General features: G+C 41.3%; 3 protein-coding genes across 3 annotated transcripts in view; 2 read left to right on the top strand and 1 right to left on the bottom strand.

Annotated features, from left to right (window-relative positions):
- megf6b (multiple EGF-like-domains 6b) overlaps positions 1-16,993 on the top strand; it is a 103,415-nt gene that overhangs the window by 18,125 nt on the left and 68,297 nt on the right. The window lies entirely within an intron of this gene.
- On the top strand, positions 3,258-7,372 carry slc32a1 (solute carrier family 32 member 1). Its single transcript, XM_046075563.1, has 2 exons — positions 3,258-3,644; positions 4,858-7,372. The coding sequence occupies exons 1-2, from the start codon at positions 3,258-3,260 to the stop codon at positions 6,043-6,045; spliced, it is 1,575 nt and encodes a 524-aa protein (XP_045931519.1). The 3' UTR covers positions 6,046-7,372.
- On the bottom strand, positions 9,242-14,508 carry aurka (aurora kinase A). Its single transcript, XM_046075558.1, has 9 exons — positions 14,186-14,508; positions 13,687-13,751; positions 12,198-12,534; positions 12,072-12,114; positions 11,780-11,971; positions 10,851-10,989; positions 10,458-10,606; positions 10,096-10,270; positions 9,242-9,787 (listed from the first exon to the last, which is right to left on the bottom strand). Exons 2-9 carry the CDS (start codon positions 13,747-13,749, stop codon positions 9,608-9,610), a joined length of 1,278 nt encoding a protein of 425 aa, XP_045931514.1. The 5' UTR covers positions 13,750-13,751; positions 14,186-14,508; the 3' UTR covers positions 9,242-9,607.

Raw genomic sequence — 16,993 nt, forward strand, 5'->3', positions numbered from 1 at the left:
ACCTTGTGCCAGCTCACCCATGTGTGTAATGTGAAAAAGGAGAGCCGGGGGGTGATATTCTGAGGAGGGGGAGAGGAAAAGGAGGAGGAGGAGGAAAAATGCGCGTGGGGGTGGGTACACTGGAGGGAATGAATTTGAGGACACAGTGAGATCACAATGCCATTTTGGATATGACTTTGTTTCACCAAGAAAGAATTTTTTTTAAAAGCCTCACCAGTGCATAATCGAACATGCGGGACAAACACAAAAGCGGCGCAAACTCGGACACCAGAGATAACGAGCTTTGATTGGTCATATCTGTATCGACAGACACTAGGAGCCTCCTGGGACGTGGCACCCTGACCTTCTGATGACTCTCAGAATGGGTGATAAACTGAGGAAATCACTTTCCTCCTATTTGCAGATGGATACCCGTGCAGCTCTCACAGATCAGAGCACGGACGCATACATGAAGTGACTGTGAGACGTGCACAATTAGCCTATTTTACAACAAGACCTGCGAGGAATCAAAGTATCGCTTATTATTGTCATTTGTGTTGTCTGAAACCACCAAACCTGCTAAATCAGAATGAGGCACTTTGTCACCAGCCACAGTAGTATAGGCCGAAACTTGCATTTTACACGGTGAAACTGAGGCCTCAAACATCGACTTTAAGAGATGATGTTGTCCTCGTGCACAAGCCAATGTGCGCGTGCACGTGTTGGTTTCATCATGCAGTCATAACAAGCCTAAATCTTTTTGTAAACTCAGTCTAGATATCTACACAATCATGACAAATTAAATATTGTGTTATTATTTGTACAGTAGGTCGTGAGAATGTCTGCAGCCGCTGTAACCTGCTGTCTGCTGGTGTCAGGGCTGCTCTTTTCATCTTGCAGCACACTCCATCAGACAGCGAAGAGCGCAGATCAGAGGAGGGCTGCAGCCCGCTGATAACAGCCTCTGTCATTAACTCTTTCATTCAGGGCTGGGGAAAGCAGCCATTGTCGTTCCCACAACTGAAGAAAAAAAATAACACAGGACACACGCAGCAGGAGCGCGTCAGAGTGAGCGATTTATTTGCCCTGTATTTTAGGACTCTGATGTTTAAAATCAGGCTTGAGATTTGACGCAGGCCTGAACTGCCCATCTGAGCCTGTCAGTGATTTGCATCGTGATGCAGCTTGGTGTCCTCTTGAATTTACCTTTAGGTCATTACATTCTGTGGAAAAACGAATAAAGCGAATCAGTCTTTTATCGCCCTTTTCTCTCTTTCTTTAAAATTATATTTTACATTACATACGGGCTTATCTGTGGTGTTTTCTCCTTATTTAAATCGGACACCGATTCACATTAGGCCTCTCACACTGATTTAAGCGATTGGCTACCCTGAGCAAAAAACAAAGTGTCAGTTTACTCCGCTGCATCTCTGCTCTGATCAAGTTACAGCCTATTCAAGAAAACAGGTCCAGAGCTTTTAATAGGTCGTATTATTTTCTCTCTCTTTCAAGTGCAAAGCAAATAGCCTGGATGTATACAGCAACAGGCCGTGTTACTGTATACAGTGTGTGTTAGTGCAAGGCCGCGTCTTTGAATCATAGTGATACTGCAGCCTGAGGAAACGCGGAAACACTGAACATGGTGGACACAAAGTACAAGTGACAAGGCAATGTCAACAAACTGTTTACAGCACTTTGGGCCTCGGTTACTAAATCGCTCAGGCTACATTAATGGAAAACAAAATCACATGTAATTAAAGCTTATTATGTCTTTTTAAAATGTGTCAATAAGACAAATAAAATGTGACAGCGAAATTAGAAAACGCACTTTTACTTGGATTGACGAGATTATTCTTAAACCAGGCTCGATTTTAAAAGTTGTTTATTTTTCTATGAAGAAAGAAATTCTACCTACTGTATATTTAGGATGTGATTCGTTTGATAGGCTATGGGAAAAAAGCGGAAGTACGCTCGACTTCCAAAGAATAAAAACAAACGCATTTCGCACTCCAGAACAAATCAAGATGGAAATTCTCGTGAGTTAACATATATTGTCTATAAACATTTCCTTTTAAACTCATTTGCCTAGATTTTGAATAGCATGTATATTTTTCTCAAGGGAAGCACCGACATGCCTCATCTTCACAGATACGATCAAAGTCACTGAATGAGTGAATGAATAAATGAGCGTCCTGAATAAAGGTTTCACTGAAAATAGAGCCGGTGGAATAAAAGTAGATCAAACTTCACGCTTCACTTTATGAATAAAGAATAAGTTCTCAAAAGGACATATTAAAATATGTACGGTCTCGAGTTCTATATCTTACCATCATTTAGCAAAGACAGAATGCACAAAAATATGTTTTCCTCGTCAACAAACGCAACACGGTTTATGAACTCGATCCACGTAATCCCAGAAACAACTTGGGTTACTATTTTGATGCTCCACGTCCTCTTCTCGTTAAAAAGAAATTCGATTTTTTTTTATTAGTAACAAATCCTAATTTTGAATGATATATAATTTAGTCCAAAGAGTTTGGGTTTTCTTCAAATACTAGCCTCCTTTTATACGCGTAAAGGTATGCACGATCTGAGGCCCCTGGAATGTGATTGGATGTTTGTATGAGGTATTATAGATTATGGGTTGGGGAAGGGATGGTGGGGGTACTACAAGCGCCTCCCCTAGAAATGCAGCAAATCTCTCCCGTTTTCTCCTGGTGGGGCACTGGGAGGGTTGGAGACGTGCTTTGCATTGGCAGGCTGATGAGGACACGTGTCTCCTCCCTGCCTCCCCCCCGGGCTCCACGGTACCGCATTGGCATCAGTAAAGGCACCTGAAAACAGACAACCATCTCCTGGAAACGCTGCCTGCCACCTTATAACCCAAAAGAAAGCGATATTATAGGCCCTACAGAAACCTGTGGCTCGCCTTTTGTCGTGCGTAAAGCTTTTGCGCACACCGCCAAACTGCCTCAGAGACTGACTAGGTGCGCTACTCGTCGAGCATCAGAGCGCAGTGCCAAGATGCAGAAACGGAGCAGCGACGTCTGAAGGTGACATGAACCTGAGGATAATCAAGAGCAGCAGGCGTACACTGAACACGAAGTGGAGATAGCAACTGAAAACCGTCCGTGTCTTGAAGCAACTTTCCCCCGTGGCTTTATCTAATGCAGAGAATCAAGAGCTGCCATCCAAAGTAGCCTAACATTTTTACTGAGTGGAGGAGAAAAACACTAATTTAAGCTGCAGACAGCTGAGATTTGGGAGAGGAACAAAAAATGGCGACGTTAATCAGAAGCAAGCTTTCTAATAAACTGTCAAATGCAGCCACCGCTGTCTCCAACAAATCCCAGGCGAAGGTGAGTGGGATGTTCGCCAAGATGGGGTTCCAGGCCGCCACCAACGAGGAGGCTGTGGGCTTCGCCGCCTGCGATGACCTGGACTACGACCACCGGCAAGGCATGCAGATGGACATTTTGACATCGGATGAAGTGGGAGGAGAGGGCAGCGCAGACGGGCTGGAGGGGGACAGCCACTACCAGAGGGACGGCACCGGTCCACCGCGCTCAGCCTCAAAAGACGGAGGTCCGACGAACGAGTTGACTGAAGTGAGACCAAAAATCACCGCTTGGGAGGCGGGCTGGAACGTCACGAATGCAATCCAGGTAAAGACGCACTTCACGGATTATGAACTGGCAGCTCCGGTGCTCGGTTCTAATTGGCTGAGTTGTCTCCGGAGCAGCTGTGAAATTCGAGCTAAACGCACACCTGCAACCGCATAAAAAGGTTGCTTAAAATATTCTTTTAAAAAATCACCAGGTTCTGTCCATTTGAAGCAACTTCGTCAAAATGCAGTTTTTAAAAAACGCTGCAAAACACTCTAATTACTTTTGGCTTAAAAACATAACAACACATTTTTATTCTAATATACTTTTCACTGAAGCAATGCAGAGATTTCAGAGCAGCTCAGGCGTTACCATGCCCAGTGGCCCCCCTCCTCTGCTTCTTCCTCCTACTCCTCCTCTCAACACATTCTTTGTCTGTACAGTGATTGTCCAGTGTCACCGATGCACGTCCCTGATAACGGCTCACCAAATATTAAGCATGGCAATGAATCAATTAATCTATAAAGAAACACACACCGTCATTGTACAGACCTTGACAGTATGAAGCAAAATCCTAATGGGTTTAAAAAATCCTTTTTGGGAATTATTTTGGGGCTATTTAAAAATGCACCGGGATTAATAGCAGCTATAACATAAAGGTTATGTGCGGAAAGATGTGTAGACACACAGGCCTGTTCCTTATATTATTATAAAGTAATAAGCCACAAATTCTCCCATATTGTCTTGGCAATTGCAGTTGCAGAAAATATATATTTTTTATTATATATTAAAATACCCAATTACGCACAAAGAGTTGAGTGCGCACGCAGCAATTTCGTTCAAAAGGCGGTGGTTAAAGGATGTGGAAGGGACGGAGCGTCATTTAAAGTGCGAGGATTTACTGGAGAGTGGAGTCTGCGTGTGCAGGCCATGCAGGCTAAAGATCCCTAGACGCAATCCTTTTCATGCCTTATCACGCCTGTGGTCACGGCAGTCACCGTGACGTCAGAGTGTGTCTCCTCAAGCTCGTGGTGACGTCAGAGGCGGGCGGATGCGCTCAAAGCAAAGAGGAAAACCCACAACATGAAGGGGAAAAAAAACAGGGAGTAACATCCACTGAAGAGTCAGGCCTACCAAAGCCCACGTTCAAATGTGATTTGGTTGATTGAAATTAAAAGTAATATGTTCAGAAAAAGAATGATGAATACTTAACTTAAAGACCAAACTATTTAACACATTCACCATGCTTTCCCCCCTCCTTATTTGTTTATAGGGGATGTTCGTTCTTGGTTTGCCCTACGCCATCCTGCACGGAGGATACCTTGGACTGTTTCTCATTATTTTCGCCGCCGTGGTTTGCTGTTACACGGGGAAAATCCTCATTGCCTGCCTGTACGAGGAGGACGAAGACGGGCAGCTCGTCCGTGTGAGGGACTCCTATGTGGACATTGCCAACGCCTGCTGCGCGCCCAGATTCCCGTCTTTAGGTGGCCATATCGTGAATGTAGCCCAAATCATAGAGCTAGTGATGACTTGCATCCTGTACGTGGTGGTCAGTGGTAATCTCATGTACAACAGCTTCCCCAATATGCCAATTTCCCAGAAGTCGTGGGCCATCATCGCCACCGTCGCCCTGCTCCCTTGCGCCTTCCTCAAGAACCTGAAAGCCGTCTCCAAGTTCAGCTTGCTGTGCACAATGGCCCACTTTGTCATCAACATCCTGGTGATAGCTTACTGCCTCTCCAGAGCGAGGGACTGGGCCTGGGACAAGGTCAAGTTTTACATCGATGTCAAGAAATTCCCCATCTCCATTGGGATTATCGTGTTCAGCTACACCTCGCAGATCTTCCTGCCGTCTCTGGAGGGGAACATGAGCAAACCGAGCGAGTTCCACTGCATGATGAACTGGACTCACATCGCTGCCTGCATCCTCAAGGGCCTGTTCGCCCTAGTGGCCTACTTGACCTGGGCTGACGATACCAAGGAGGTCATCACAGACAACCTGCCTCCAACCATCCGAGCTGTCGTCAACATCTTCCTAGTGGCCAAAGCTTTGCTGTCATATCCGCTGCCGTTTTTCGCCGCCGTCGAGGTGTTGGAGAAATCATTTTTCCAGGACGGGGGACGCGCGTTCTTTCCAGATTGCTATGGAGGCGATGGACGCCTAAAGTCCTGGGGACTGTCTCTCCGATGTATCCTCGTTGTGTTCACCTTGCTCATGGCGATCTATGTGCCACATTTCGCCCTCCTCATGGGTCTCACCGGCAGCCTGACAGGTGCAGGCCTGTGCTTTCTGCTTCCCAGTCTCTTCCACCTCAAGCTTTTATGGAGAAAGCTGCTATGGCACCAGGTTTTCTTTGATGTCGCTATCTTTGTAATAGGGGGTATATGCAGCGTATCCGGTTTTATCCACTCAATAGAGGGGCTCATAGAGGCTTTCAAATATAACATAGAAGATTAGATGCAAGCCATTGCTGGAACTAGATGTTAACTGCAAATCCCCATTTAGTGAAAAAACAAAACACACGACTTCCCGGCGAGCGCAGCCCCCCTCTGCTTAATTCATGCGTAAAAAGCGCGCACGGAACACACGCAGACATTTACGCACTCATACAGTCTTGCATCGATTCAGAAAAAAATGCGCGCGCGCACACACACACACACACACACACACACAGAAATAGAGCCGGTGACAGTGAGGGAATCCAGTGCATCCACAACACACTATATGGACAGTACATGTTGTATAAATATGAGAACAAACGTACATATACATATTTTCCAGTGGAGTGAACGTTTACAATATTGACCTTAAACAAAATCGCTAAAAGGGCAGTTTGTCTTTTCGTCGCTCTTGTGGTGCTTCCCCACGAGACTTCACTTCATGTTACGCTCGAGTTTGTGATGGACGGATATACGACGGCATAATGTGGTTTAATGATGATTAGGATAAGTTTATTTAAAAGTAAAAAAAAATAACAAACGCTACTTTCTTCTATAGGTAATTTGCAATATGATAATGGGGAGTGAATGTGATGTTAACTCCAGAAAACGCCTGTGGATACACAAGACGGAAAAATAACACAACGGCAATAACCAGCAAACCAAATGAATGAATATAGAAATATGTGTAAGAACAGCAAAGGTTCGTTACAAATGAGGAAACTGGATCTTCCCCGGAGCAGTTTAAAATACTGGAAATGCAAAATATCAAAGTAGGCCTACACAGCAGCTATACAAACTATGCATTGAATGTATGATATTTCAGACACATTATGACACTGGGAAGTGGAAATTCAATTCCTGCAAATTTCGATTCTTCTGCGTTAAAGTGTTTAATGCTTTGATATTTTTCCCCAATATTTTAAATTTATTTGACTGAGTTTTGAAATCGGCAAAAACGAAATTCACCTGACCTGGTAAAACGTCCAAACCCCGCATCCTTGGTCCACATATCAGCTAGATGGGGACCCCAAAATTGAAATCCTGCACACTCAATTTACCATAATGCTTTTCATTACACTTGAAAATACATGACCTGTTCTGAAATTAATTTGAAAGACTCCCGTCTCGAAAATTCGGTGTCTGAGAATCCAAACGAAAAAGAATAAAAAAAAAAAAAGGATCATCAAAGAGGAAAATGTGCATACAGACATTTTTCATTCTGTGCAATCCAATGGGTCCTGTGGAAATGTTATAAAACCGTATGTGTAGTGTGTTATTGTGGTTTCAAAAAGATGGAATGTATATCTCAAAGTCGTTATCATATATCGTGAAATTAATATTAAAGAATAAAGACATAAGTGAAATTATATTGTAAAAGTGTGTGGTTTTATGTAAAACGAAAACCGGTCAGAACGTGTATTTTTTTTCCCTCTATAATAAAAGACAGAAAATTGAGAAAATAGTCGCATTCATATATTTTCTTAACCGAAATTGAGGTTAATTGAAACTGTGTAGAGGCTGAAAATGGCCTAGTGGCTTAGAAAAAGATAATCATAAAATGTGTGTCTCGATGAATGTGAGGGGGAGGGGGCAGGCATAGCCTACTGGCTGCTCAAAATCCTTTAACAAATTCTCCCTTATTTGTTTTTCATATTTTCTCGTTTTGTCTATACAGAAATCAAAGCAAGCATGTTTCCCCACCGGGCCCTGCATTCCTGCATGCTCAAAAGAAGAGCAGATTTTCTGCTGCAGGCATGCGTCAGGCTTTATGGTCGACCCGTTAATCCACTATATTGATTTCCTGCGCAGACAACATCAACATCATCAAACAACCGTTTATTCTCTGACTGGGCTGATCTCCAGCTGTTACATCAAGCTACCTGGTGCATACGAGTCCACCTCAACTATTTAGCAGCTAAAAAGAGCCAGTTCACTTGCAAGCAAACTACAGGGAGAAAAACATGCTGAAATATGTTTTAATGTGATCACCGGACTAACAGCTGAGAAGCAAGCAGAGATGCTACAGCCATCTCATTGCACGTAGATCAACATTTTCGATAATTAGATTATAGCCCATGTTCAATATGAAAAATAAAGCCTATCTTAAGTAATACTGCCATTTTCCTGTGGGCACGCTTCACTGGTCAGTATTTATCAGCTATTCAGAGGAAGCCGACAATTTATAGACAACAGAATCAACTTGAACAAAAAGGAAATATCTTTACAGACAATTATTAACTAAACGAAGGAAGTCTAAAATTGCTCTGAAGCAATAAGACGCATTTCCTATTATCTCCAGCCAGCTTAACTCACCATTGTCGGGCCTGGGGAGCCACCCAGCGGACAGGACTGCTTATAAACAGAAAACTCACAGCAGTAGGCCAAGCAGGTTTTTGCACCATGTCTAATCGTTTTCACATTATTTCACATTTAATAGTTAGGTGTTTATTATTTTATTTAATAACGTTTTACCTTTTACTGGCCTCCAAGGCACCAGCATAAATAGCCTACAGGGTAATATTTATTTCAGACTTATATCGAAATGCGCCTTAGACATGAAGTCTCATTTCTCTAAATATAAACTTCTATTATCTGAATATATAAGCTATATGACGGCCAGAGAGACACGTTTCAGATTAGGGTTACAAAATTATCTGGAAAACATTGCTTTACAGTAGCCCACACGCCACACTTTAGGAAGTTTCCAATTTTTACCCAGCCAAAAGAATCAGATAACCCATCCTTTCCCACTTATAAAAGACCTCTGTATTATCAAATAAAACGTTACAATTTCCAGTAACACTTGTTCTGTAACCTTCTGAATAAGGTTTTTAATTTTTAAATTGCCAAAAAAAAAAAAATAAAAAAAAAAAAGCCTTTCAGCTACAATACTATCCTGATAAAATACTAACTTGTTCACATTTCAACATTCTAGCATAAATTCACTTTCAAATTCACTGTGAGCAGATTTATCATCAGTGGAATTAATACCTACTAAAGACTTGTACACGCAACACTAGTGGCATGCTGGCGCCCTCTGCTGGCCGCGTGCCACTGGAGGAGCTTGAGAAAACCGTATTTGCAAGTTGAACTCTTTGTACATTAGTTCAGTCTTGTTTACCTAGTAGAGAGATTTAACAGAGCTCCAAATGCACAGAAGTCACACAATATACTGTTCAGTGACAGACATATGCTGCTCAGTTCGAATGATATAAGTAATATACTCCATGAAGGATCATTTATTATTTCAAGTAATGGAAGTTTAGAAAAGCACAATAAAATTGTCATAATTACACAACAGTGAAATATTTACAGGAAATAGAATGCAACTGGTAAGACAAGGAAACTCGAAAGAATAAAAGAAAGTGGTTCAAGATGCCTGCAGACAAAAAAAAACAAACAAAAAAAACAAACAAACCATCCACATGAGGTGGTTTTGTAGTCAATGTAGCAGTGCAAGAAGATTCTGATAAACAGCTGAACACTGGTGTTAATGTTTCACACCTATGTACAGCCGGTGTTCTGCACTGCTCCACACATACAGCCCTTGGATGATGGGTGGAGGGGGAACAAAAGGCTCATTGGTTGGGTACGTTGTTCAGAGTTGTGGGCTTCTTGCTGGAAGACTCAACCACCCAAGGATGAGACAGGACTCCCTGAATGGGTAGTCTGTGCATGGGGTTATGCTTCAGCAGGCAGGCAACCAAGTCTTTGGCTCCAGCACTGATATTGGCCTGTGCAGGGTAAGTATACTCCACCTGCATGATGACCACAAGACCGGCACAAAGATTAAACGGCAATTATGAGCCAAACATGTAAGGCAGTTCTGAAACGGTCCTGCAGCAAGCGCAGGTGCTGCAGCCGGAGCTGACTTTTGTTCACGGACTAAAAGGCATAAATATGAATTTTATTATCTAGACCTCCTCGTTTATTTTTTTGGATAGCATTGCAGTAAGGTACACTTAATTAGGATACTTCTTTTTTTACAGTAACTTTTTTTTTTTTTTTTTTTTTTAAAAACGAGCACACAGCGCTGCAATATATGCCAGTTGTTGGGCTGACTTACCCTTGATATCTTGCGGTATGTCTCCTCGTGACTTTTCGTTTCAAAGGGGGGCTTTCCAACCAGAAATTCGTAGCAAAGGACACCCAGACTCCACAGGTCCACCTTTTCATCATGAGTTTTCCCCTCAATCATCTCTGGAGGCAAGTAGTCCAGCGTTCCACATAGTGTGGATCTCCTGAACAAGGAAAGGGATAGTAGTTTCCAAGTGGCGTTTCTTTTTTTTTTTTTAAAAAAACCCCAGAATTCCTGACCTGAGCACAGAAACCAAAACATATTCCTCTCCAAATATTGCAATATCACTAAATGGCTCTACAAATTCACTACTTCATTTACAGTTTAAAAAAACAACAACATGAACATACCTGGAGGAGGGTGTGTGAACAGACCAGCCAAAATCTGCGATCTTCAGCTCCCCGTTGGCGCCCAGTAACAGGTTCTCTGGTTTGATGTCCCTGTGGATCACCTTCTTGGAGTGACAATAATTGAGGGCATCTGCCAGCTCCATGATGTACTAGTACAGTACACAAACCACGGTCAATAAAACATGCATTCAATTTTGATTCAGCATCCTCTCATCAAATGTTCAGTAAAATCAAGGAAGGATCCTGAACATCAACATGTTTGTGGAATTAGTATACACCTTACATGGAATTTATTATTCACTGAATAAAATTATACATGTTTAAGTTTGTCATGTCAACTGAAGGTTTGATAGCAAAGTATACATTTCACAAAAGCATATTTTGCAGACTTACTGTGGCACTTCTGTCCTCAGGAAAACTTCCACAGCGCTGCAGCTCACTGTACAGTTCACCCCGAGGTGCAAACTCAAGGATGAGATACACACGAGACGAGTCATGGAAGTACCCGTAGAGGCGCAGGATATTGGGGTGCCTGCAGGACGCCGATGTAGAGAAGTATTCTGAGAAATGTTGTTGAAATACCCAACAGATATTTCAAGAGCAAAGACTGAACTAAATGAACATTCACAAAAGCAGCTGCTTTATAGATGGTCCACGGTTTGCGCAGTATGAGGTCATGCTAAGGACTTTAATACGTCACTGTGGCAAAACTTTCAAATAAAGCAAATCAGATTTTAACAGAGAGAAAACAATTTGGTTTTTACCAAGCATGCTGGTCAATTATTTCCCGGTGGCAGTACACAAAAAAAAAAAAAAATAAAAATAAGGTGTAACCATGTCTAATCTGACATAGGCAACATTTTGCTAGGCCTGTCACTATGGAGTCTCCGTTGCTGCGTTAAACTGGGGAACTCCGTACTTCCTTGCAATCACTGTTCAGAGACTTGAGTCTACTACTGTACGGCAAACACATCAAAGATACACATTTTCCTTAATTAATTCTCCAAAATAGTTCATTTCAGTTTGGCTCTTTTTAAAAGGTTACTTGAGGGGGTTGTTATTGTCCCAGCTTCTGTTTAATATTGCCAAGTTATCCTCTAGTATGTAGCTGTAGTTGCGGTTATGCAAACTGATTTCCATTTCAGAAACTTTGTGCCCCCAGCAAACCCACTTGGTTGTTTGAAATTCTTTTACTGTCCCATTCAAACTATGGGCCCAAAAAATTGGTTGTTTCGTGCTGCCAATTCAGAAATAAGTATAGGGACGTCAGCAACTTAAGTGTCTATTTGGCATTATCTTGCATAATTTGGACAACGCATTACCTGAGGTGAGACTGGATCTCCACTTCTCTCCTCAGCTGGTGCTCCACACCGGCCTTCTCCAGCTGCTTCTTGAATAGGACCTTCAGGGCCAAGATGAACTTACTTTGTCGCTCTCTCGCCAGGTAGACATTGCCAAATTTACCCTTTCCTAACGGGCGGCCAATGTCAAAATTTTCCAGGCTCCATCGCTTGCTGTGTGAGCAGAAATGTGCATAGATTCAATGGCAACAAATGTGTAATTTTAAAGATTGTGGGGGGGGGGGGTATAATGAATCACACTTATCAGGCGTACTTTGATGCAGTGGAGTTTGCGGAATCATTCTTGGCAGGTTTGTCTAACAAAAAGGGGAAAAACGATACATTTTAGCATCTACAAACACACGACTGAATAGTTTGTCCAATTTTGTAATATGCTTACTCTGTGGCTTCTCCAGCTTTGCAGGTTCTGACGGTGGGTTGGCCGGCTCCGGGTTCACCTTGGGCACATATGTCTTTGGCTGGTTTTGTTGGGAACCATGTTTGGGCTGAGGTGCAGGATTTCCTTTCTGAGTAGCAGGGTTCACATTCTGGTCCACGAGGCGTGTGGACTTCACAGCAACAGAAACATGAGATACTGGTTTCTGATGGCTCACAGGCCGCTGAATGCGCTGAGGTCCATTTGACACACCCAGGACACGCTGATGCGGAGTTGGTGTAACTACAGATGTCTGTGACTGTTGTGACACAGGAATCCGCTTCGGCCCGTCACCATTTGACTGCAATCAAAAGGAAATCAGCAAACACTTTAAACCTGTTCTTTGATCTGAGAGAAACATGAAGGCTCCATCTTTTCTCATTGGGCTTAATTCTGTTATATTATTTTTCTTTACTTTCTTAGCCTCAACACTGTTCTAGTGAAGAAGTTATATAAGGCTCATTTTCAAGTTCATCATTTTATTTAGGGGTTGTCCCTGAACAGGTTTACATGGTTTCATTTTCAAAGAACCTTATTTTTGTCATACTGCACATTGCTGCAGCACCTGTTTTCACCCTGTGTGTTGAACCCTCCGTTTTAGCTACCGAGTGAGGCATCTCACTTCTACTCGACCTTTGTAGGGAGTTGCACATGCACAGTACCTAGGTAAGGACTACTAGCCAATCAGAAGTATAGTAGGGGGGGGCTTCTGACTAGCAAGGTAGAGAGACACAAAACAAAGTCGCTTCGCAACCTAGACTGGAGCAAGAAGTTTCAGAGTGGTAAGTTAAGTAACAAATTTAGCTTTCATACATAACATTTTAACTGTGCACTGTCTCTACATCACAGTAACAACTTTATATCCATTGACTGCCTGTAGGGTATCTAACGTTTGGTAGGGAGGGTGGGGGTGAGGGGAGGCTCACTGTGCTGCAGCTCAGTGTGCTTCCCCACCAGTGTTTTTGAGTGCGTACCACACTAGCTGCTAGGCGAGCTTTATGACACATTATATTACATAGTGACGCAGATAGGTTAGTGAAGTACAGGCGGGACTACAATCAAGCTGTTTTCAGGCCAATAACAAAAGAGGAAATGGAAAAAGCCACAATGCGTAATATGCCCTCTTTAACATTCTGGGCAGTATGTTTGAGATTCGGACTGTGCATACATACTACACATGTACTGTGTATATACTAGCTTAATCTAATATTGTGTGTGTGTGTGTGTGTGTGTGTGTGTGTGTGTGTGTGTGTGTGTGTGTGTGTGTGTGTGTGTGTGTGTGTGTATATTCCAACTGTGCAGAGACTGTACACCATAAATGAACTCCATTTGAAAGCTAAACACATCTACATCAATATTCAACAACAAAGGCCAAAATAGTGAACCAACAGTCTGTGAGAAAGCAGTGATGTCACATTTATCAATTCTATGGTAAGGGTGTATAGTGCTTTACCTTCACTTCAGGCCTTTGAAGTTTCATGTCCTTTGTCAGCTTGAGCCTGGCAGCAGAGTCCATATCTTGAGAAAGGGGAAAGTAGGGATGGTTTCTTTAATTTTGTCTCAAACAAATTAAGAACTGTTATGTTAATACAGGGTTAGAACTAACGGTAAAGGTCTTAGTTACTAACACAAAGATGCAAGTTACTGATCGGTTGCACAACCAAACGAGGTATAATTTATTATGTTACTGATGCCCCTTGTACTTTTGTAGCAGAAATCAATAAATAAACGTGACGATAATCAAAAAAACCTTACGCTGCCAGCCTTAAAAATTAGATTAAACATTCGCAGTCTCAGTCGCGTGGCTAAGGTTAATGTTACCGTGCGTAACGTTTATAGCGATATACGTGAACGTTAACTTAAGTTAGTTCAGAGCTGACGTTAGCTTTTTGTTAACCAAAGCAAACCAACCATCACTATAGCTAAGTAGCTTATTAGATACTGTAACATACCTGAATATGTTATTGCACAGACCGAGAGCAACCACTGACCGACAGCTTATCCAGAATTCAAGCTCTCAGATAGGTAACGTTAACGTTACCCAAGCTCGCTAGCAGCTAATGCTACGTCGGCCAGCTAACGAGAGCTAGCTAACGTACATAAATATACTCTTTAACGTTACGGCCGGATTCCTGCTGTAACAGTAACGTTACAACTCCTTTTAAAAGCCGGTTAGACGTTATCGAAATGTAAATAAGGATCGAAGCAAGTCGTACGAATACAACCTCAAATGTGTCTGGTTAACCCTTCCCCTGAACACAGGTTGTTTGATTTCAAACGTCCCTCTGTTCAAAACCTTTAAATACATCACTGGATCCGATTGGCTGAGGGAATGCCCTCTGCTCGCTCACCATTGGCTGAAGCGAAATACGACACCGGTTGTGGCGTGACGTCAGAGGAAGTCTTCCAAAAAGCACGAAAATCTACACATTCTACAAATATCAACAATAGAATTAAAAGACATTTGAGCTTATAGAGAAGAGTAAATACACTCATCACAACTTAAATACCTTTATATATAATATCTACAGGAAACAAGAACATTTCTTATCAATGATCAAATGTCTAAGGTTATTCTATGTAGTAACACATTATCCATTTTATTCTGACATCTATAAACACTGACTTTTTGTGCCTTGTCAGTTTTTGATTAATTCAGTCTATGTTTTTAGATCAAAATACAAATTTTCTTTATTTTATTATCTGGTACATGTTCAGTGTGTACCTTATGTATTTTCTTCTAAATTTGAAGCACAAGTCTTTTGTACGTGTTTTCTCCCATGGCAATGGGACCAGGATGGGTAGATAAAGAGGAAAGTGTAAGAAATCTCTGAATGCCTTATGTAGGCTACCATTATATCAATTTGCAATTAATGCGACAGGGATGAAAGACAAGCCTGTTCTGTTAAAGGTTAATATGATATAATAGGAAAGATTTTCAATGAAAAAGCAGGAAGTTTTGAAAACAGGAAAGTGGCATGGTTAAACCAAAAGATATCCGCTACCTAATTACTAAAGTGATGTGATTAATATGATGGAAAAAACATTTTTGGAATTGAACATCTCGAATTACAATACTGGTAACTACTGTAGAAAGGGTTAGTAGTACAGTACTAACAGTTTGTCCGCCCAACTAGCTAAAAAGAAACAGCATGCAGAACCAGTAGAGCTTATAAAAAATACATTTTAAAACAAATAATAAAATAACAAAAAAATAATTCAAAATTACAGTCTGATGCTTTGACAATATGTTGTGAACTGGACAAAGCGTTCACAAGGTCTGAGAAAGTTGACAGATCATGTGGGGTTTTTTAGCTTTTAATATAGACTGCTGGGATAATATCACAACATGTATGAAAAAACACAACAAGGAAATCAAACAGTAAGAAAATCACTAACATTTTTTCAGACTGTCGTTGGGGAAAATATCACACTTATGTATTATAAGGCTTCACTACTCTATATCAGGAAAGTGCATGTTTACATAAAGAGGGAGAGGATTTGTGGTTTTTGGAACAGTTTGTATAGTCAATTAAAATGTTGTACTTAATCGTGTTCATGATTAACTCCACCTCATGAGAAGTGAGTATTCCCCCAGGGCTTTTCCTCAGCACTTTGTATGAGGCAGACAACTGCTTCTTGCAGACTTTCTTTGCCTGAGTCTTGGATGGGCAGATCTGGTGTAAGTTTGTTCATCTTCTGAGTCCTGGACTAGGTCTCTATGTCCCTGCCTGCTACATTCAGAGTCTGCCTCCTCAGTGACAATTCATCTTTTTGGAAATATATTGTTTGGTATCTGGAATGAAGATGATTTTCCAAAATATCTGTGATTTTTCACATTGCAAAGGTCATGCAGAAAATTTTAGTTTAGTTTACTCTCACATTGTTCGATATTATCAACTTGTGATGTAGAAAAAACTTACTTTTCCCTACATTTTGTAGATTTATTTTCATCACTTAGTCATAATGTGACATGTTGTGCCTGCATTGCACTATGGTATACAGTCAGTGTAAAAAATGTACAATTAAAGCATCCCTGTGAAATTAAAATATGAAAAGCATTTGGTAAGGTATTTATACATTTCAGAATGTGTAATGTACAGGCTTTCTGAGAAATAAACTTGAAACAAAAATGACCATTTTCATTTAAAGTTTAGACCTTTACATAATAGTTGAAATGATAATATGTGAACTAAATTTCACTTTTATTGTCGGGTGGGATTTGGTGAAGTGTTGTTTGATTAACCATACGGCTTTTTTAAGCACAGATTTTGGCCAAACTATGGTCAAGACCAGGATTTATCCTCCAAGTTAAAGAAGCTTTTATAAACACACTAGAATTTTAATAGAAACGCTGGCTTTTGTTGTGGTAGAACATGATTCGACTGTCCTCATCCCTCCTCTTCTTCTTTCTGGTCCTGCAGCCTTACCCCAAAATATTAATTAAGATAATGTGCCAATACAAAAATAATTTCTTAATGGTGTTTAATGGTGATGGTAATGTCAAGATGTTTTGTAAATTTGTCTACAAACACATCCACAGCAATATCACACCACATCTATGCATGATTGAGCACTATTCTACCTCTAACATTGTCTGAACGGTGGCTGTGTAACCTTAGAGATGTTAAGAAACACACATTTTCAGGTAATGAAACCTGGAGATGCAGGAAAAATTATCCATCATCTTGGATTTCACATAAAGTTTAGTTATTTTTATCAAAATTACTGACTTTTCACCAGATTAGGCTGTACTTTTT

Source organism: Micropterus dolomieu, linkage group LG18 (assembly GCF_021292245.1).
Source record: "Micropterus dolomieu isolate WLL.071019.BEF.003 ecotype Adirondacks linkage group LG18, ASM2129224v1, whole genome shotgun sequence".
NCBI classification, from domain to species: domain Eukaryota; kingdom Metazoa; phylum Chordata; class Actinopteri; order Centrarchiformes; family Centrarchidae; genus Micropterus; species Micropterus dolomieu.

Excerpts from the sequence above, each read along its gene's own strand:
- slc32a1 (XM_046075563.1), top strand. The coding sequence starts at position 3,258 with ATGGCGACGTTAATCAGAAGCAAGCTTTCTAATAAACTGTCAAATGCA. Across the intron at positions 3,645-4,857 it reads ACGTCACGAATGCAATCCAG|GGGATGTTCGTTCTTGGTTT; the intron begins GTAAAGACGCAC and ends ATTTGTTTATAG.
- aurka (XM_046075558.1), bottom strand. The coding sequence starts at position 13,749 with ATGGACTCTGCTGCCAGGCTCAAGCTGACAAAGGACATGAAACTTCAA. Across the intron at positions 12,115-12,197 it reads AAAGCTGGAGAAGCCACAGA|ACAAACCTGCCAAGAATGAT; the intron begins GTAAGCATATTA and ends CCTTTTTGTTAG. Across the intron at positions 9,788-10,095 it reads CATACCGCAAGATATCAAGG|GTGGAGTATACTTACCCTGC; the intron begins GTAAGTCAGCCC and ends GTCATCATGCAG.